We start from the raw sequence: 22,470 nt of genomic DNA on the forward strand, positions 1-22,470 counted from the left end.
TTTACTTTACAATATAGGGCAATTTGAGGCAACTGTTGCTGTGATTTGGCACCACATAAATCAAACAGAATTGAATTTGAATTGGTTTTTATTGTTCACAGGCTTCTCTGGGTTTGTGTTGTGTGTGTCCCATAAACATATGGCCTTGATTTGTCACTGATGTCACAAGATAAAACTTTTTTATAATGTATTATTGTATTATTGTGGACAGTGTGATTTGACATTATTTTAACACTTTTAAAAAAACTAATATTTTAAGTAATAAATAGTAAATGTGTTACGATTAAAACAACCAATCTGAGTATGACACGTAAAAGACACTTGAAGGCTGTGCTTTGCATTCCCTCAGATGAAATATGGTAATTAAATGTTACTCAGTTCACAACATTATACTAGAATTTGCGAATGGTGCTGTGTGACGGATCTCAGGCATACTGAGTTTTCTGTAGTTATTTGTGTGGAGGAGTGCTTTTATATTGTGTTGTTATAACCAAAGATCATTTAAATCGATCAGTAATTTCCCTGTCTGTCCTTCTCTCGTTTTTCCCTACTTCATTGTCTTTTCTTTTGTATCGAAACTGGATGTATTCTGAGGAAAAGGGGGTGATTTCAGTTTTCTTACCCACCATGCATTCAAGTTCAATCACTGTCAGCACATGAAAGGAAACAGTGACAAAAAAGGGATATTTCAAAGCTTTGAAATGTCTTTAAATTTCTCTCCAATTATGCTTTTCAGTTTCAAAACTTGAAGAATGAAAATGCCACTTTGAAACAGCGTCTGGAAAAGCTTGTGACCAAACTTCAACACCTAGAAGACAAGAGGAAGGAGGAAGGAATGAAGATGCCAGACAGAGTGGAAGAGGAGGGGGAGGGAAACAAGGTGGTGAGAGGAATCCAGGGATCTGAATCCTGCAGGGGAGAGGGGGAAGGAAGGGTTAAAATGATGGAGGAGAAGGAGAAAAGAGGAGAAGTCATCGGGACTCACCGTGAAGCAGGAGTTGGTGAAGAGATTCTTCATGTTCAGATGGGAAAAGATGAACCATGCAATGAGGTGATCCAGACCAATAGAAGAGGAGAGGCTGAGGGAGGGCAGAAAGAAAGGGAGAAACAGGAAAAAGAAAGTGAGCCGAAGAAAGAAAAGACTGAATTACCAATAAGTTCAGAGATACAGAAACAATCAGTTGAGGATAAAGTAGAGACTATAGCTACACACCTGGCCGTATGTTCCCTGACTAGTCCTGATATGGAGCTTCTGACAAAACGACTCCAGGAGGCCCAGGAGGAGGCCGAAAGACAGATTAACGTGGCCCAGGACTTGCGCTCTAAACTGGGAGAGCAGAGCAAGAAAACCTGGGAGGCTGAGCAGCGGCTGGTACTCGTCGAGGCTGAGCTGCAGCGTCTGAAGAAAGCCGGAGAAAGTTTGGTGGAGGCCCGCAGGCAGATAGAGGTATGGCTGGCTGTAGTGGTTAAGTTGGAGACTGTAGAAAGTAGATATTAATGGTCGGTGAAACAAGTGAAAACGTGGGCGTTATATTATTGTATAATTGTGTTTATAATGTGTTTCTTGTGTGCAAAGCGCCATCAAATGTTCCCGCTACAACACCCATAAAAAGCAAAAGCTGAAACTGATTTAAAATTGACTGCCAGCCACTTAATGATCGACTCCTTGTGCAGCTATAAACTGCTTTCAGGGCTAAGCACATGTTTAGATCGCTCCTTGGAAATCCCTCTCTGACCACTTGCAGTAATACATCTGTGACTCATGATGGATCTTAGCTTTCATCTTGAGAAAGAGAACACATTTTCTAAGGGAGAGTCGTAAGTGACAAATGTATTGGGCACAAACAATGGTAAATATAGAAAAAAAGTCTGGGTTTTCAATGTACTGTGAAAGACGTCACTTTTAAACGTGTCACAGTCAGGGAAAGTTCACGCTTACAGTTACAGTGCAACTCTGCACTAACAGTCTGACCTTGATGATGGACAACTGTATGGAGCGCAGCACTGTAAATGTTAAATAAAATGAACTTTTCCACTGAACCGTGCTCTTTGGTCTCTGGGTTGTAGCCGGAGACCAGTTTCTTATCGCCAGTGAAGATCCTCGTCATGCAACGCTGAGTCAGTTTGATGCTCTTGGTGAAGTTGCAGATGTCTCACTGCAAGTGGTCAAAACATAACAATCCAGACTGCAGCGGAGCGCTGAAAGTGGCACAAACCAATGACTGTGAAGGCGATTTTTAAAGCTCACTCTTAAGCAGAGAACGCGTTACTGTAATCTGATTACTTTTTTCAGGTAACGAGTAAAGTAAGGGATTACTATTGCAAAAACGGTAATTAGATTACCATTACTTTCCCGTAGGAACGCTACGTTACTGCGTTACTAAAACCGTGATTTTTTTGCGAGAATGTTTCATGACAGTGACGTAAGCGAGTGCGACATTCGTGACAACAGCTGTGTGCAGATAAACAATGGATCATATATCGATTGTGGGAGAGAGTATGAGCGTGCAGCGTTTAAAGCGTGGAAGTACTGACCTTATTTTGAGTTTGATTCCATAAAAAGTGACAAAAACATTAGTGTCCGTTGTGCGTGGGAAGAAAACTTATTTTTACAGCGAAAAAAACCCCTAAACTTCCAAGCAAGCACCGAGTGTGCTACGACGTAATGGGAAACTCACAGAGAAACTCGCGGATTCTTCAACTGACCGCTGCAGCACACCTGCACCAGGGCACACCTGCGCCTACGCCACTTCTGCTTTACAGGTGAAAATAGAGCAAAAGGACCGCTAGTCTTTGATTTCATTTATTTTCTGCTGTGTTTTACTTGCATCTGTTTGAAAGAGTGAGTGTAAACACACACAAAAAAAATTATTTTATCTGCTGGAATGTGCAGAAAATAGGTTTAAATGTTTAATCAAATTTCTTCCAGTCAGAGAATGTTGCATATAATTAAATTTTTGCTTGATGCATAAAGTTAAAAGATTAAAACTAATAAAACAAGTTTTAAAAAGAGACTTTTCCATTTGATTACATTTTGTATGATGGATTATGTAGAAAAAGTAGAATTGGGCTGAAAGATCTATCGCTTTATCACCTATTCAGGTTGTAAATCGTGTTTTTAAAAAGTAACTAAGTAACTAAGTAACTAAGTAATTAATTACTTTTGAAAATAAGTAATCAGTAAAGTAACGGGATTGTTTTTTGGGGGAAGTAATAGGTAATTAGTTACTGATTACTTTTTTCAAGTAACTTGACCAACACTGCTCTTAAGTTATTGGGTTATTTTTGGTTATAAGTATGAGCTGCATGGAGTCATCCTACTACAAAATTGGTATCAAGTTTTCTGGTTTTTCAGTTTTTTTTCATAATATTGTCTCTGATTATATACATTACAATTAAAGTAACTCAGTAAATAACAGAAACAAAGATTCAAAAAGTTCACACATCAGAATTGTTTTCAGCAATAACAGTGGCGTGGCTCTTCACTCCAAACTAAAATATCTATTACAAAAACAGCTTTTATATTGATTGTCATAAAAATTTGTTCAGCCAGATGAAAATTTTTAATTTCTTTGGTAAGTTTCTGATCTACACTGTCATGATTATCATACAAAAAGGTGATTTTTGTACTTAGCTGTACTTTACATTAAATGCATGATGGAAAATATTTGCAAACATGGTGGAACTTGAAGCTCACCAGGTTGCTTTTGTGAGCATTTTTGCATTTCGCTCAGGGCAGCAGTGTGCCAGAGTAAAGCCTCGCAAAGCTGCAAGAGTATCTGGGATTGTTTGTGCTTTTGCACACTCATCAAACCTGCAGTGCACCAACAACAGACCCTTTGTGTTGTTTGCCAGTTAACTGGAATTATTAGGAAATGTATTTACTCAACACTTCCTTTAAAGCTGTAGGTTTGTAGTTCTTTCCTAGAAATCATATATATACAAGACTCATTCAATTACTGGAAAAATATAAGAATGTTTTGTAGTAATAGTAAATGCACATGCTATACATCGAGATTTCAGATGTTTCTAACTGCTTTTCTCTCAGGTTCTTCAGTCTGAGGGTCTAGTTATGGAGGAGGAGTTGTGTCGCTTACGAAGCCAAGCAGAGCTTCACAGGATGCAGACCACAATCATCGCCACTCTGGAGGGAGAGCGGGCTACACTCGAGAGAGAAAGAGACACGCTGCGCAGCTCCTTGGACGCCTTGCGCTCCGCCCAACGCAAGGTTGGAGAGTACACAGCCACAGACTTGCACACACAATATAAAGACGCCAAATATGCCCATGAACATGGCAGATGACACTGGACTTAAGAGGGAAATAGAAGAAGAAGGGCAGATAAAGTCAACCTCTGTGGTCTGCTTAAATAAAAACATCCCATCTGGATTCCACTTAACCAATAAATTTCAGTATTTCAGCAAGCAAATTCCCTTACTGCACGACTGAGGCTTCAACATGAAGTGGAACAGTTTTATTAAGCTGTCGGAGATGCATGTTAACATTTTTATCCACCTTATATTGAGCGAGCAAATCAGATTTGAACTGCAGTATTCACATATTGACAAAAATGTGAATACTGAGGAGGGAAGCAGGTGAATGTTTTGGTTTGGCTTATTCAGTGAATTTCTGCAGATGGAAATTCAAGCAGAAACCCAACTGAGAGCCACCTTCTTCAGACAGCCCACTTTGGGTCATTGAAGTCTTTGTGAATACGGTGCAATTTAATGTGCAATTTGCAGTAAAAATTTCAACACATAAGAAAAACTGCAAACTAAGGAAAAGAGCACTGCTAAGTCAGCATTAAAGAAATACCTTAAAAGGGATTCATAAATACCTCCCACTCAGAAAACGCTGTATATAACCCTCCATCTGATGGGGTAATGTTCTTTGGTGACACCCTCCCAGTTTTTTGAAAGTGAAAACATCAGTCTTTTTTGTGGCTGTTTGGCCTAAATGTCTACTAAAATTACTTCTGGCTAATAAACTACAATTTTCTTAACCAAGACTGGATGTTCTTTAACTGTACACAACATATAATTGACAACCTATTGTAAAGAAACAGCACGTTAGAACAAGTGTTTTCCGCTATGACGCATCCCAAAAACCTGTTTTGTGTACATTTAGTTGCTTGCATGAAAAAGTAGTGCAACTCTGGATGGGCTTTTCCTACCGATCTGCCACACTTCTCATGACATCGCATCAAACCAGAGATGCATCTTTAAAAAACAGTGCCTCATTCCTTTGATTTCTAAACACTAAATCTAATAGCACACTCTCATAATGTTAGAGCTGAGAAAGTACTCTGCTGTCACTTGGTTTATGAATAAAATAACTTAAGTTGTAAGCCAGCCAGACGTCAGCAGCAACTAAAAATTTGTTCATTTCAATATTTGATGTTTTAGCCCATGACACAGAATGGATTCTAGCTACATTCGAGGTAGACTTCACATTCCGACCACCAGCAGGAGAAGCAGAGAGCCAGAATTCATGAGAATAAAACAGTGCATGTTAAATGAATCATGAAGTGTACTTCTTTCAGCTGTAGGTGTAAGTAAAAACAAAATAGGAACTCACGTCTCATCCTCGTTCTCCCTTTTGCTTCCCTGTCGTTGTGTACGTTTACTGAACTGGTTTGTTTTAAAGCATTTTTATTAATTTTTTTAAAAACCCTCATATATCCTGGAAAAATTGATCAGATTTTCTGCTAAGTAATTAGATTTAGTCCACAATCTGGAGGACGCTGTTTTGTGTCTTGGAAATAACAAAAATCTACTCAATATGTTTTTTCTATAGGGCTTTGAAAGTGTTTCTGAATTGCATTGTTTACATCCACGTTTGATGATGTGGAGGGGTGCAGTAATGTGAAGTATGGTTATTCTCGTAGGCGGCAAAAAAATGTACATTTACTCAAGTGCTTTAAAGTACTCTTGACATCCTTGTAATTTCTATTTCGTCCCTCTTTATACATCCTCTTCACTAAAGTACAGGATTTAATAAATTAGGTGAATTTCCCTAACAGGATTTAAAGGTGAGCATTTTAACATTCAGGAAAATAATTATAGACCACAGTATTGCTTATACAGTAGAAATATCTAACAGATAAGCAAACAGTTCCTGTTATTTATATAGAGTTCAATCTGCAGTTTGGTTTCAGGGTAAATTAATGTTTAATGTTTTTAATAGTCTGAAAACTTTTGAATTACTTATTTTTGAGCTGTATTTTTAAAATATATTATTGCTGTTTTGATCCAATCAAATGCAAGGACCTAAAAGCAGGGCACACAGCAGGAGGCGGGACTAATGAAAGCTGTGGGAGCTACAGAAATCCACCAGGTACCAAAGATCTCAGAGTATGAGCAGATAAAGTGCCCAAGGTGCAATTAAAAGGCACAAAACTTAAACAAGGTCCAGCCCGGGTTGACTTGAGGACTTGTGAGGTGCACTGGGGCCTGGCCCAAAACAAACAATGCCGAAAGGAAAACAGACATCATGACAAATAACTAGAGACGGTACTATAAATACACAGAAAACCAACTCACTATAATAACACAGGGGAAATTAAATAGGGCAGGGAAGGAACATACAGATAACAGCTGACTCTTAGACTAAAGCAACTGCCAAAATTAAACAGGAAGTTACTATAAAATAACAAGAAACAAAAAGAGAGAAACAAAGAAGTGAAGAGGAAAACACTAAAAAACACGAGGGATGAAAACTACAAAAGTAGTAGAATCAACAACCCAAATGCAAAACTGTGCCAGTGGTTTAATTTTTGTACTCTGATAAAGTTAATTTTATGTTTATTGCCTGTTTTATTGGCCACATGCTTTCGTGTTGTCTGTTGCACTTTCCTCTGTGATTATGGGGGACTTATTTAAAGCGGGCGTTAAGAACCGAAATCATCCTTTGTGTTTTCTCTTTTGCCAGAGTGACCAGTTAGAGCTCACTACTCAGACTCTCAGAGCAGAGTTGGAGCGTCAGGGCCGCAGTTTGGAGACCTCACGCCGTCGCGAGGAGGAGCTGGAGGCAGAGCTCCGCGAGGCTACCCTCGAGGCTGAATCTTTGGCCAGGGCACGAGATCAGGCGCTGCTGGAGGCTTCACGGTTAGAGCAAGAGAAAGAGGTGTGTCAGTCAGAGCTGGATGGCCAACGGAAGGAGGGCAGACAGAGAGAGAGGGAAGCGGGGAGACTGAGGCAGCAGCTGGAGAGCACAACCCTGGCCCTGGAGCACAGCAACCAGAGAGCCTGTGCTCTGGATGCTGAACACAGGTACACACACTCCTAAGGACATGGAGTTAACCTTGATCATGCAGTTAACTTTATAAGGCACCAGAGACAGCACTGTGCTGAACAGTACATTTATCTTTAATGTCAACTCTGTCTTATGCAACCAGTGTCTAAAATGTGTTTGTGGTGTGCGTGTAGACGTGTGTGTCAGCAGCTGTCTGAGTCCAAGGAGCTCTGCGCTCAGCTGCAGGACCTGGAGAAAGAGCTCAGCTTTCGATTAAGCAGCATGGAAGAGGGTAAACAGCAGCTGCAGGAGCAGTATGCAGAAGCACAGGCCAAGATTAGCGCACTGTCCCAGGTGTGTATGTGTGACGTGGTACTTTAGTTCCTAACGGTAAGCACTGCTGCAGGGATGTGGTGGAAAATTCACAGGCAGCTCAGCAGTGGAAATTACTATTATTACTGAAATGAATTCAGTGTGTTCACACCGGAAAAATAATGAGAAATGCAGAAGATTCAAATTTTATTTTTTTTTATCTGTTGATGGACACTGTGGTCCCTCAGCACAGAGCATAATGAAAATAGAAATGGTGCTCAAAACTGGAAAAAGGAAAACAGTAACACTTTATTTACTACAACATAAAGTGAAGTATGCATACTTAAAGTGTTTGTTTAGTTGCATTTGAGTGTGGATTTTATATACTGTGTGGCCACAACAGAATGAAGAAAATGATGTCGACTGCTTTCTGCTAACATTAGAAAAAGCTATAAAAATAAATACATTCTGAAAAACTCAAAATCTTATACAGTAAGTAAATAAACAATTATGTTTTAAGCTGAATTACTATACTCATTTCTAGATCCATATTGTTTATTCTTTTATTCTATGTTAGAGTAGCTGGTGTGAATTCAAAATAAGTCATATATAATTCTTGTATAATGTAAACAGAATTGGTCCTAGTGCGGATCCCTGTGGAACTCCATAATGAGCTTTAGGATGGGAAGAGGATTCCCCATTTACATGAATTTACAATTGAAATCTATTAGATAGATAGATAGATAGATAGATAGATAGATAGATAGATAGATAGATAGATAGATAGATAGATAGATAGATAGATAGATAGATAGATAGATAGATAGATAGATTTTTATCCATCTATCCATCCATTCTAAGAAAACAAAGATTCAGCACTTGTTAGGCAATGTTCTAGTGGTGTGTTCTTGTTGTTTATATTAGTTATTTGCCTACTAATTTGCTATCTAATTACTAACTTATACTAATTATGATATAATGTTATTAGATTGAACCACTCTAGGACCACAACTAGTATCAAACTACTCACATGAGGACTGGTTCTCACACAGACTAAGAACGTAGTGTAAATGGGTGATAAATGAAAGGAAAAACCAACATAAAGTTTCCTAGGAAGGTGTTGGATTACCACATATTGAACAGAACAGCTTTAATATTCTCTGGCATTGATTTCCCAAGAGACTAAAGTCTGGAGGGATGAAACACCACACGTTCACAACATAATCCCTCATTTGGTGTTTTAATAATAATGCTTGTGAGCACTGTCAAACACTAAAATGTGCTGTTGGTGTTGAGCTAGGTTGCAGTGTACAGACCGCGAAGCCATTATTTCCATATATATCAAACCACTCTGACCTCAGTTGTCCTATGGATGGTGACATCTTTATCCCATGAAGACTGAAATGTTTTATCACTACATTGCGATCAACAACTTTGTATTGATTTGAACTGGGTTGTCCCTCGAAGGGGACGAGTGTGCTAAGGAGAACATACATGGGTGCATAAGGACTGCTGAGTCAAACAAACCTTTGTGGGGAAACATGTATGTAGGTTTCGGGGCGATCGTGACTCAAGAGTTGGCAAATCGTCTTGTAATCGGAAGGTTGCCGGTTCGAGCCCCGGCTCTGACAGTCTGGGTCGGTGTGTCCTTGGACAAGACACTTCACCCGTTGCCTACTGGTGGTGGTCAGAGGGTGGTGCCAGTGTCCGGCAGCCTCGCCTCTGTCAGTGCGCCCGAGGGCAGCTGTGGCTACAATGTAGCTTGCCATCACCTGTGTGTGAATGGGTGGATGACTGAATGTAGTGTAAAGCGCTATACAAATACAGGCTGTTTAGATTAGTTTTTTTTGTGGTGTTTACAGCAAGTTCCAGAGATTTTAATCGTTATACTTTCTCACTATTTCTTTCTCTCTCTTATCAGGATCTAACCCGTGAGCAGGCTCGTTCTGAGAAACTGGCCACTGAAGTGGCACACCTGAGCCAGAAACTACAGCGATCCGAAGCCGAGCGGCAGTTGGCAAAAGATTCTCTCCACCAGTCACAGGAGAGAATAGAGTCTCTCTCCCAACTCCTAAAGAAAAGTGAATCTCTGCAGTTAGAGACGAGGAGGGAAAGTGCACAAGTGAAGAGTGCGCCTAATTCAAATTCAGAATCGACAGACAAGCAAGACATGTCACCTTTGGATCAAAGCCCCGAGGCTGCCAAAGGCTGTGACCTTTCCACGACCCGCGATCATTTCATGGGGGAGGCAGAGAGGCATCTCAGTGAGAGGGTGATCGAGCTGGAAAAAGAGGTCTGTATTTGAATGTGTGAGTGGGTGTTTGGGGGTTGGTGTGGGGGCTCGGTCTTCTGTTGAAATTCTTGCTCTAGGGATTCTCGAGGACGATCAGCTCACAGTGGGCCACTTCCCAGAGTGCAGCACTTTATTTCCAAAACTAGTGCTTTATCTCTGCTCATCGGTTTTAAAATGTCACCCCGGCTACTGTTAATCTTCCTTATCTCCTCTGCTGCTTTTCTGCTTAAGCTCTTACTGTCTCTCTCTCACACTCACACATACTCTCTAACATCAAGCTGTGAGGGGCGCTTCCAGCATTGCCAAGGTCACAAATTTCACCCGGTGTGGCTCTCACTCAGAACGTTATTACGTCAGTGCTTTCAGGTTTTGTACAGTAGATTAGTCTAGATGAACTAAGGCACAAACAGATCCGGGCTACATCCTGGTTCCACTTACACTTATTAATGCACAAACAACGATTGCGGATGAAGACATCTTCACATCTAAAAATGCAAGAATGCTCTACTTAAGTAAATAGAATTAATAGCTGCACTGTCCTAAAATATTAAAAGTGGAAATTATGCAGGAAAATGGCTCCTGTGTGTGATATAGTGTGCAGGATTGTTAATACTAAAGTTAAAGTAGCATTTTAATGTTCACTCCTTACTGGCTGTAGCTGCTGGAGGTGGGAGCTCATTTTCACCTGTTCGTACACGCTTGGTCATAACTGAGTAGGCACCCCCTCGAGTGTCAAACAATAAAACTGAGTAGACCTGTCATCATGGGAGAAGAAACAAAAAAGTATTACCTCCTTCTAAGCTTTTTTCTTTTCTTTTTTTTGCTTTTCTTGAAATATTAGGGTTAAATCTCACCTTTCTGGCCCCCTGGGTTTCTTATAAATGAAACCATATCAGAAGCTGAGATGAGAAATCACTCTTTGGTGAAGCATGACACCAAGGTTTATCATAAAGCATCACAAGCTAGAATCATTGGTTTTTGTATTTCACAAACTGATGCAATAGCAGTATTAAGATCAACTGTAATCTGAAGCAAAGAAGCGAGACCCTCTGATATACTAACTCAACAAGTCTTTATTGGGGTACACAAGTTGCAGAAGTGAGGAGGATGAGGTGGAGCAAAATCATGGGAGAGCTGTGCTGGCAGAGGATGAATGAATATGGTGACCATGGCAGTTAGAGCAGATGGGCAGGTGAGGGTGGCTGTAGCTGTAGAATGAAAGCTGGCCCAAGCTGAATGGTGAGAAGTTGGTAAACAAACACGGGGAACAAAAGCTAAACTGAAGATGAAGGCCTGATGTAATTACCACAATAGCTCTGTGGTGGAGTTGGCCTGAAGTGCAGGTTAATGAGTAAATGAACCACCAATCTGCACGCTGATTGGGAGAACAGGAGATAACAATCCATGTCTGGCACACACAAATAGAAACAAGACAAACAGGCAAGGAAAACAAACAGGAAATAAGACGCGTGTGAGCAGCAGGAGAAAATACCTTGCTGCTGCCAGAGGTCAGAGGAGAACAGCCAGACTGCTTCTAGCTGATAGGAAGCCAACCGTAACACAAATAATCAAATGTTACAACCAAGGTATGCAGAAAAGCATCGCTGAAGGCGCAACCTTAAAGCAGATGGGTTACAGCAGCACAAGAACACACGGCGTGCCGCTCCTGTCATCTAAGAACAGGAAACAGAGGCAACAGTTCACACAGGTCCACCAAAATTTGATGATAGAAATGAGAAAAATGCTGTTTCATCTGATGAGTGTCAGATTTGTTCTCCAACATTTGGAAGGTAGGGTTCGAATTAGGCTAAAATGAAACGAAAGCATCGATCCATCCTTCCTTGTGTTCAGGCTGGATGTGATGTGAGAGGGTATTTTCTTGCCAGACTTTGAACTCCTTAGTACTCCTATCTGAGTATTATTGCTGACCATGTCCATTCCTTCATCATGATAGTGCACTCATCTCCTCATGGCTGTTTCCAGGAGAATAACGGACCATGTCACAAAGCTCAGATCATCTCAAATTGGTTTCTTGAACATGACTGAGTTCACTGTACTGTAACCATATCTCAATCCAGCAGAGAACCTTTTGGTAGAATTAGCGAAATCTGCAGCAACCGTGTGTAAGTGTATCATGCGAGTTTGGGCCAAAATCTAATAGAAATATTTCCAGCACCTTGTTTAATCCGTACAATGAAGAATTAAGGAAGCAGTGAAGACAAAAAGGGGTCTAAGTCAGTGCTAACAAGGTGTACCTAATAAAGTGACCAGTGAGTGTAGTTATTTTGTGCCACTGACATCAGAAGGGAGAGAGGTAGGATGATGAAGTAGGAGAAGAATCTAAAAGTGACTGTAATAAAAAGTAGAAATCCCCTGTGTAGCACTATGAGTCAGTCAGCAGTACATGAAGACTCCACAGTGGGGGAAAAAATAACAACCCCACGCCAAAACTGAGCTCTAGACTCTCTAGACGATGCACACATGAAATGTGTTGTCGCTCTTCCAGTACTTGCAAATAAAATGTTCAAATAAAATCGCAGCGTAGGGGGAGTACAGCTGACTTGTTGTTTGCAGCAAGTTAATTTTAATTTTGGGAAATACACCAGATTTTACACCCTCAGCAATTTATAAGGTGGTTTTCTTTTCATTTCTAAACTACCCGCCTCTGTGCCAAATCAACACATTCCTTTATTTATCAGAGCAGACTGCACCAAATCATGTGTCATCAATAAATTCGCAGATTTTCTGATTGGACCATTAAAGCCTGTGGAAAGATTGCACTGACAGAAATCTCGCGTAAACAACAGATGTGGACTAATGAAATATAATTTTTAACATTTATGTCAGACACAGGAGGAATTTCATCTCTGTGTTTATAGAGTGACACAAATGTCGCATAAAGATGCTACCTGACTGAGAGCACTTTAAAAGGTCAGCGGCAGAGTTTGCCCATGTTCAAATATTATGGATGTTTCCAGAGCCAAATGTAGCACAGACATTATAAAAATGAAAGAAGAGATTTTTCTCCCCCTCAGAAAGCGGTGGCGGCTGCAGAGCATGAGGCTTTGCTGACGAGATTGTCTCAGTCCCAGGAGGCTTGTAAGCACCTTGAGGAGCAGCTGGAGGCTCTGCGTCGGAACTCGCTCAGCCTGCAGGACTCCTGCACCAGACTGCAGACGCTCAACACACAACTACAGGTGACCTAACACACAGACACAGAGCGTGGTTATGGCTGAAGTTGATTTGTTCAAAATCGCACATTGTTTTTAAACCTTTTGTCTTCCTAAAGTGAAACGCATTCAGTCTTTGTGCAATGAATTTTGACGTAAAGTGCGCAGGGACCTGTTAAATTATTGGACATTATTTCATATTTGTATATCCTCTAATGTGGGGAGTAAGATGACAGGCTCAGTGCCAGTGTCATAGCATAGCACTGGCTAAAGAGCAGAAAACTAGAAGAAACAGCCCATCTGGCCCTGTCCAAAGGACAAAAACTACCTACCAGGTTTTTTAAAGCTTACTAAGTATTCTGCTGTAGCCTATTTGATTATCTCCCTCACTTAAATATCCTTGTATCAAAGGGTTACTGCGATCCTTTATGTCAGACTGTCCGGTTTGGGATCATAATGCCTCGGTGTCTGACATAAATTTATTGTAAACTGTTCTTATTGGAATTTGTTGCTCAGAGAGAAAGGACAGCTGTGATGAATGTCTTCATAAGAGATGGAGAAAATATTCCAGTGAAGAAACGGGTAGTTAAACAGATTCTGTGATCCGTTTTTATCAGATTGATGATCTCATCCGATGGAGGATACAGGAAAGGATCCGTTTTTTAGACAACAGAGGCCAATCGGAGTGTTTTTAATTCATTCTGCTGACTGGCTTGTGATTGCTCTGGCTTTATACTTGGTATCAGTCTATTTATAAAACTCAGCAAGAAAGTGAAAACTACCAAAATGTCAAACCATTTCTTTAAGCGCCCAGTGCTGCACACATAATATCTTGTTTAGACCCATGGCAAAAGGTTAATAAACTAACTTTCAAGCTTGTTGGCTTTCAGCTCAACCTTTTGAAATTGCTAAATTACAGACATGGTCTCTCTGTTTTCTGTCACATACACACACATACACACAAACATAGGTGGAGCAAGCGTCACTGAGCTCCCAGCATGCAGTGCTGCTGGCACGCTGCAGTGAGAGCGAGGCACGGTGTGCCACCCTAGAGGCCGAGTCAAAGGTGTGGGCGCGGGAGAGAGAGGAGTCCGCGGCCAGAATGGACGCTCTGAGGCGGGACCACGAAAGGATGACGGCGTTGCAACAGCGTCAGGAGGTGGAGTTGGAGGAGCTGGTGGAAAAGCACTCTCAACTGAGGAACAACAATCGCAGCCTGGAGGCCCAGCATCGAGAGCTGGAGGGCAGGTACAAACACTCACTGACTTAAAGACACGAAATCTTCACTTTGAAGATTTGTGACATATTTTCCATGTTTGAAAGGACTTCTCCCCCAAAATTAAATATGCACAAAAACATCTTGATCTATGAAAGACACACATCATCTTTTGTTGAAGGTAAATCCTGTGCTTGAAATATTAGGTACAAGGAGCTCTTGGATGGCAAAACCCAGCTGGAGGAGAGAGAGCGGGAGATGAAGACGGAAAGAGAGAAGATGGAAACGGAGGCCCAGAGGAGGCTGGAGAGAGAACGAGAGCTGGAGAGGCTGAAAGAAGACAATGACAGGTAACAAATCCAGTCGGGGATCTGATCATCCTTTCACGGCACTCGTGTTCATTTGAATGTCTGTTCAATGTCTGGCTGTCTTCTGTTTTGGTTCAGCCTCAGCTCTCTTATTGTCGTCTTTTTTTTATTTCAACAATAACTGGAATTTGTAACAGAAAGCACATCTCTCGAAAACATTGTGCACTACCTGCTCAGTAGGATGCCAAACTGCAGGTGGGCAAGGTTAGCGACTAGCTGGTAAACATATTAGAACGGAAGAATCAGACATTCCAACCAGGAGTTGTTATAACAATTCAAAGAGAGGGAAAGTTCCTCGGATGGACAGGAACAACTTTAAATGAAGAATAACGTTGCTCCATGGCTGTGGTTAGTTAACAAGTGGCTTTAAAATGCCAGTGTTGTATTTACCTAACATAACTTATTTCTTCTGCCCTTAAGTGGCCAAAAACTCATTTCCAGAGTCTCAAAACACCTTTTTACACAGTAAATATTTTGAATTGTCACAGTGGGGAAAGCACAGGTGGAATTAATAACTGGCTAGTAGCGCAAAAACCAGAACATCCCCAATGTGGAATTTAGCCATGTGTGCCTTTCCTGTAGTCAAACTGTCCAATGTGAGCACTTTTGTTTTCTCTGTTTGCAGTTGAATTATATTTGGCTTCTGAACTGTACTCGCTGGCCATTTTATTAGGTACAGTTGTTCAACTGCTTGTTAAAATCAGCTGATCATGTCAGCAAGTCAGTGTATTTGAACTTAGTCGAGACTACTTTCTGAACTTCAAACTGAGCAGCAGATGGGGAAGAATGGTGATTTATGTGACTTTGAACATGGCGTCTTGTTGGAGTATATCAGAAGTGGCTGATCTACTGGGATTTGACCACACAACCATCTCAAGGGTGAATAAAGCAACTTGATATCACAGCATGAAATGGATACGCATGCAGAAGTTGTGGTACCAGCAGGTGGAGATAATTGATTTAAGTAACCAAAGTATGAAGGTATGAAGTATATTCCAGAGTGTTTCTGTGCCAGAAATGATTACGCTAGGTGGCTGATATGTTTTCCATGTAAATGTGTTAGTAATGTCTGTTTAATTGCTTTCCTGTGATTATTTTCACGTTGGGTTGAAATAAAATATCTACCTCTGCTGGTACTGCAGCTTACACAACGTGTGCATCCATTTCACGCTTTGGAGAGACACAAGTGTGAAATCACGTTGAAAACATGGTGGACCATGCTTTTAGGGTTGCATAAAGGTCAGAAAAAGAAGAAAATATCCAGTGAGCAGCAGTTCTAGGTTCAAGGTGAAAATATGTTGTTGATGCTTAAGGTCAGAGGAGAATGAGCTACTTAGGAAGACAAAAGTTTGTCCAATAACGACTGATCACAACTAAGGTTTATAGAAGAGCATTTCTGAAGGATGGGCTATAAAAACAAAAGACTACACTAGAACCCTCTCCTGTCAGTTGGATCTCGTGTAAGAACGGGAGACTGAGGCTACAATTTGCATAGGCTCGCCAGAATTGGACAATAGAAGATTGGAAAAATGTGGCCTCTTCTGATGAGTCTGGATTTCTGATCCACCACGTTGATGGGAGGGTCAGAAAATTTCATGAACAGCATAAAAGTATTTCCTCTTCTTAATACCAACTGAGCATTTTTTTTTTAAAAAAACAACAGCCTACCTGAGAGTTACGCTGACCATGTCCACCCCTTTATCATTTATTCATTTGGCCAAACAGAACAACTTTTGGTTGTAGTGGAATGGGATGTGCAGCAGACAAACTGTGTAATGCTATCATATCAATATGGACCAGAATCTCTGAGGAATATTTCCAGCACCTTGTTGAATCCATGCGATTAAAAATTAAAGCAGTTCTGGAGGCAAAACAGGGTCCAACATAGTATCAGCAAAGTGTACCTAATAAAGTGTGTGTAATATAAAAAGTTTGAAACTGAACTTGAAGTTTCTACTTTAATATGACTGTGACTGATTAGTTTTAATGTGTATAAAATACTTACCTCCAATATGATTATGTGAATAATGTATAATTTTCCCACCAGTGATGTTTTCATCTTATTGCAGTCTTTCCGTCCTCATTACACAATGATACTGAGATGATTACTCCTTTTTCAAACAACGCCGAATGAATTTACTCTTTAAACATTTTGTCCGAGATAATATCTGTTTGTTGTTGTCTGGCTTTGTGTAGACTCCTTGTGTTGGATAATAACACAGTGATCTTCAATCACAGAGTAAACAATGACGCAAAGCACTTTACGAGAGCGCATAACAGTGGCCGTGCGTGTCGATGTTGCAGGCTGCAGGCCCACCAGAAGGAGTGGTTGGCGTCGCAGGCGGAGCTGCTGGCTCAGGGCTCGGTGCTGAGGGCAGAGCTGAACGCCTCCCAGCTGGAGAGGACTCGGCTGGAGGGCGAGCTCAGTGCCCTGAAGGAAACACACCAAAGCCTGGACCTCAGCAACGCTCGGCTTACCAGCCAGTATCAGGTATGAGCTGATACACAGAAATGCATCCACACACACACACCAACACACAGCAGATACTGGTGCCCTCTATGCAAAATAGGATTAAGTGCTTCACATTTGAGACATTACCCTCTTGAAATAAAAGAAAATGCATCTAAAGCATCACTGGGCAATTAAACAACATTTATTAGGAATTCACTGCAAGTTTTAGAGAGCATTTTACATAGTTCAAGTCTGGGTTGAGCATGTCTCATATCATCAGTGGGAAACAATGGCTGACTGATTTCTAATACATGATACAAAGCCAATTTCAGCTTGACATATCAGACAAAAGTGATACATTGGTCCAAACAGTAAATGAATACCAAGTAGCTAATAAAAAGCAGGGGCATCTTTTGCCTTCTAAACAGCTTTATCCTTCTGCGCAGTGCAGTCAAGCCATCACTGAGTATTGTTAAAATAGTTTGAGGAGAGCAGACAGCTGAAAAAAAGGGAACCTCATGAAAAACTACTTCATCTAAATATAATGTTGGCTGTTAAAGTTACTGCTCAAAAATGGAGGACATCTCCTGGATCTCCTTAAATGATTTATTGACAAGTTCAAGAAACTGCAAACAGAATGTCAATTGAGGGGCCAAGAGGGGGGTCTGTGGGAGGGAGAGGCAGCAGGCAGGGTATTGCAAACATAAGTAAATGTAGACAGGGTCAGTGGTGGTGCACAGGAGGAGATCTTGCTGAAGCAGAGGGAAAAAAACCACGGGTCATCCCAAACGGAAAAAAAAACCACACTTGAAATCTTCAGGAGACTACAGCGAGTAAACACTAGAGAGCTTGAACAATAATACCACTCAGCCAGCAGAACGATCTGGCGTGACTGGTTGGATAGAGAGGGGTTTAAATGCAGAAGGAGAGTGATTGATGATTGAGCCAGGTGAGACCAGTCGCAGCCACACCTCTGCAGACAATGCAATGCTGAGTGGTAGGCAGAAAGTAAGAGGAGAGAGAGCTAAATGATGAGGAAAATGATGAGGCAGGTCGGCGCTGGAGGTGAAAGGGACCACAAATAATCAGATAAGCTTAGCTTAGCATGAAGGTTGGATACAAGTCAACAGCTACAAAATCCACATACCAGTAAATTAATGGTTCAGTGGCTTATATTGCTTTTGATGTGAGTTTATGGGAAGTAATGGGCAGCTAACAGTGAAGTAACTCCACCCAGCCAACAAAGATTAAAGATTAGAACATACAATGAATAAAAAGCAATAATGTGTTAATGAATTTCAGACTTTGTGTTGGGAGGTGTTTCCTCTTTAAATTGAATCATTTTCATGACCGAAGTGCTAAGATGCTCGTGGCTGGTGGCCCCAGGATACAGTAGATTCCCCTATATAAATATGTAATAACAATCAAGCCAAATTTGATGCCTGCTGTGGACAAAAACACTGAATATGCTGTCAGTGTTTGATAATAACTCGTCTAACTATTAGGGATGGGAATTTAGAGATTCTGATTCCATTATCAATACAACTTATCGATTTGATACCTAATTGATTCTCATTGGTTCTGCTCTGAGATTAACCGTTAAACAGCATTAAAGACATTGAATGTGCGCAAATTAATTGCATACTGTGTCATGAAATGTTTGTTTATGTTGGGGGTATTTTCCTTCTTTATTGTGATCAGTGTTGGGGTCATTACGCATGCGTTTTACACACAGATGTGTATGTACTGTATGTGTACATCTGTGTATTACACATATAATGTATTACACAGAACACTTTTCTTAAAAGTAATGCAGTGTGTTACTTAAATATTCCCAAGAGAAAGTCTTTTGCCACACTACTCTACATTAATTTCGCATATTTTTATAAAATGACCTGAAATGCATTGTCTCATAATTACCAGTTAACAATATAAACCTGAAGCAAAAGCCCCAAACACCAACACAAATCCCTATCCTAATGAGGACAGACATACAGTCTTTCTCATAGTAAAGATACTTTAAAGCGATCGCCACAGTGATTCTACTGTAGAAACATGAACAGGTAGAAACGGAGGCTGGAGCCTGACTGTTGAACTTCAGGGTCTGGCTGCTGGGTGGGGTCAACATTTAATCAGCTTTAACATCACTCTGGGTTAGGGTTGCCAACTCCCTGAAAAATAAATAAGGGACACCTCGTGGCCAGGGCCGGGCGGCCCAGTTGTCTTCACCCTTCCCAGTGTGGTGAATTTTCTAGCTCTTTTTTTGTGTGTGAAATTATTTTTTTAACCCTTTGACTTGAATTTGATTTAAGTAGATGTGTATTCTTTGTGATATGAACACATGTGAAACAAATGATCATTTAGCCATTTATTTTTAGCTCAAAATGACAACATTAACACAATAAAACAGGTCTCCTTCTTAAACAGAAGCCTGTCATGCTTAACTTTTGAGAATATAAGTAAATCTTTCTTTAAAAGAACTCTGTCCTGCTTAACTTAAAATAATAGAAAACAATAGAAAGAAAAACATTCTTGTAACAGTGCACATTTAGTGCATTTAGTACAATCGGCTTCAGTTGAAATATTATTTCAGCTTTTCTAATGCTAATCAGCTGCTCCTGTTTGTAAACCCGCTTGTTCCCATGATTACGCATCTTAACTCACCATCATTATTCATCTATGTATTACTTTTATGTATTAGTCATCTATTTGTTGTAATCATCTATCCTTGCAGTTGTTTATTACACAAAATAAATTATATTATCACACTTCTGGCCACATAGCGCTGATATTCATTGCACATGCCCATATTAACTTTTTCCAGCCAGGTGTTTTCCTTTTCCCATTCTTCCCTTTCTCTGAGGGGAACAAACATTGCTGCTCTAATGCTGGGCTTACACTGTGCAGTTTTAGGCCCATTTTGAGCCGATTTTTGACCGATTTTGGCCTTCATCGTGCGTCGTGTAGTATACGTGGGGTAACGAGAAGTGATTAACACCTCACGACCAGCTCCCGATCATCAATCGCTCGTGAGGGTCTCATCACAGGCGCTCACACTGCTCACGCGCAAACGTAAATGTCGGTGAAAAAGACGGCGCAGCACGGCTGTGCAGCGTGTGATCTGGACACAAGCGATGGAGGCACAACTTGTAGAACTTTGGAAAGCTCATCCGAGCCTTTTCGATGTGGCATCACAAAATTATCACGACCACAACAACCGTGAAAACAGTTGGATTTACACTGCTGCTCAATCACAGCTGCCTGATCATGTTTTTCATTAGCAATTTAGCAAAGTTGATGGTGGTGGTGTGTCTGTGTGAGTGAAAGACAGAGAGAGCGAGCGACAGATTTTCTGTTATAACCTTCATTTTATGGAGGCACAGTGTGAGCACTCAGGTCGCATCAGAGCATCGGGCGGTATAGTGTGAGAACCTGCATCGTGACCTACCAACTTCTAACCCTGCGAGTCAATCGTGCAGTTTGAGCAGGAGCTGAATAACGTGACTGAAAAAATCACACAGTGTTTGCCCAGCTTTAGGTGTACTGTCGTCCGAGACTTGCACCGCAGTGTCGGCGTTTGTTTCCCTGTTGGCCATGCTTCTTGTTGTGGTCATCTGTTGTCTTCCGGTATTTTCTCCGTAAGCGACCTTTCCTCGACCAATGAGATGAGCGGTAATCTGAATTGTCATACTCGAATTGTCATAAGTGTGCTGTCAGCTCATTGGTCACAAAGCAGGAGCGGGGCTGGGAATTATGTTTTCAAACAAAGCGTTAATTCCATTAAAAGTTATAGACTACTTTTGATTCTCACTGTATTACGGGACAAAGTGCGTCCCTTATTAGCTCAATACGGGACGTGTACTTTTGTTTCGAAATACGGGACGATTCCGTATTTTAAGGGACGGTTGGCAACCCTACTCTGGGTTCTTGGCTAGCTTAGCGTTAGCATGCTGTCTGTGCAGGTGTTTGCAAAGCGCTGAAGTTGTGTTAGCACTATAGTGCAGTTGTTTCTGTCCTGGATACAGATGAAATCTTGTCGCACTCTTGTCCTTGTGTGCAATAAAAATAAAAGTAATTTCTCTAACCACATGAACTGAAATCAGCTGACTGTAGCACAAGTGCAAATTAAACCAACAGGTAAGCAGACTAACAATTACAAGGAACTGAACTACTGGGAACCAGTTCTCAACAAGAATTAAAACTTTCAATCTTACAAGGTTGCAGGTTGCTATATTTCATTAGACTTCACTGATTACAGAGTATATCCCACATGAGTATTTAGGCTAATGCATTCATACACACTTTTAAAAAAAGCCATCTTGATTTGTGGATGACAGCTCATGTGGCTGAAGAGAATAAAAGCTCGCTACAGAGTAATTTGACTTCAGGGCTAACTGTCAGGGCTAACTGTTTAAGCAATTAATGAAGTCAACGTTGCCTTTCCCCTTGCATAAATGCCCACAAAGCTCCATCTTCTTTAGGCAATCTGATTCTGATGGAGCTTCAGTGAACAGTAAATGGATCAACAGATACACATCCCTGGTCCTGTGTCATGGTGGATTTTTTCCCCTTTTTCTCAAGGACATGACTTTCAGATGTAGGTACGTTTATTTCAGGTCTGACACGTCTTCTTTTGTCCTCCACTTGTCCATTTTCCTCGAATTATTTGAGGACACAGTGCACACAACGCGAGACGTGCCTCATTTTGAACTAACAGCTCTTTGGGAATCACCTTGTTGGTGCAAAAATGCTATTTTGTGCCTGTCAGTCTGTGTTATCTTTGGCATTTTTCATAGATTCAACTAAAGAAATGGGAACAAATTATGTGCTTTTGCAGCATGCCGCTAGTAACAAATTGCCTAAAATTACAATCCAAAATTGGTTCTTTGTTAAGTTGTCTGTTATATATGGACACAAAACTGCTTGGTGCATTTGTTATGTTCGAATGATGATGGTTAGAGTTAAGTGGGTCTACATAAAAAACAACAAAAACAAAAAACAGTCCTCTGAAAATGATCAGGTACAACAACTGGATTAAAACTAAGTGAAAAACACACCTTCAGAAAGCCTAAAGAAGTATTGCTCAAGACCACTTTAACAAATTACAAGAAATTTTGGCTCCTTGCAAAGAAAATATAAAGAAACTGAGGCGTGACTCAAGAATTTTGCACGGTGCAGTACTGTAAAGAGGGTTTTTGGAGGCTTCCTGGATTTGAAGATTGTTTGTGTGAGTGAAAGCGAGGTTCCTATCATAAATGACAAATGAATGCATTAACGCACACAAATGACATTCTTTATATAATCATTGTGAGGATTATATCTTACTAAATCATGTCAACGCCTGTTCTGCCCCCCACAGTAGGTTGATAGGTTTGTATGCTGGGATGCAGAAGTCCAGTTTTCTCATTACGCTGTAATATGGAGAGA

General features: G+C 40.7%; 1 protein-coding gene across 1 annotated transcript in view; it reads left to right on the forward strand.

The window, feature by feature from the left end:
* Positions 1-22,470, forward strand: part of ccdc88b (coiled-coil and HOOK domain protein 88B) — a 59,449-nt gene that overhangs the window by 21,570 nt on the left and 15,409 nt on the right. Inside the window, exons 15-23 of the mRNA XM_085426801.1 lie at positions 737-1,447; positions 4,049-4,228; positions 6,930-7,270; positions 7,427-7,586; positions 9,466-9,837; positions 12,873-13,034; positions 13,978-14,255; positions 14,430-14,573; positions 16,896-17,082. Coding sequence (XP_085282927.1) covers positions 737-1,447; positions 4,049-4,228; positions 6,930-7,270; positions 7,427-7,586; positions 9,466-9,837; positions 12,873-13,034; positions 13,978-14,255; positions 14,430-14,573; positions 16,896-17,082 — 2,535 coding nt within the window. The remainder of the gene's footprint in view (positions 1-736; positions 1,448-4,048; positions 4,229-6,929; positions 7,271-7,426; positions 7,587-9,465; positions 9,838-12,872; positions 13,035-13,977; positions 14,256-14,429; positions 14,574-16,895; positions 17,083-22,470) is intronic.

The sequence above is a fragment of the Rhamphochromis longiceps genome, linkage group LG2 (genome assembly GCF_057381845.1).
Source record: "Rhamphochromis longiceps isolate RC_006_pf linkage group LG2, R_longiceps_female_GT1.1, whole genome shotgun sequence".
Classification (NCBI taxonomy): Eukaryota; Metazoa; Chordata; class Actinopteri; order Cichliformes; family Cichlidae; genus Rhamphochromis; species Rhamphochromis longiceps.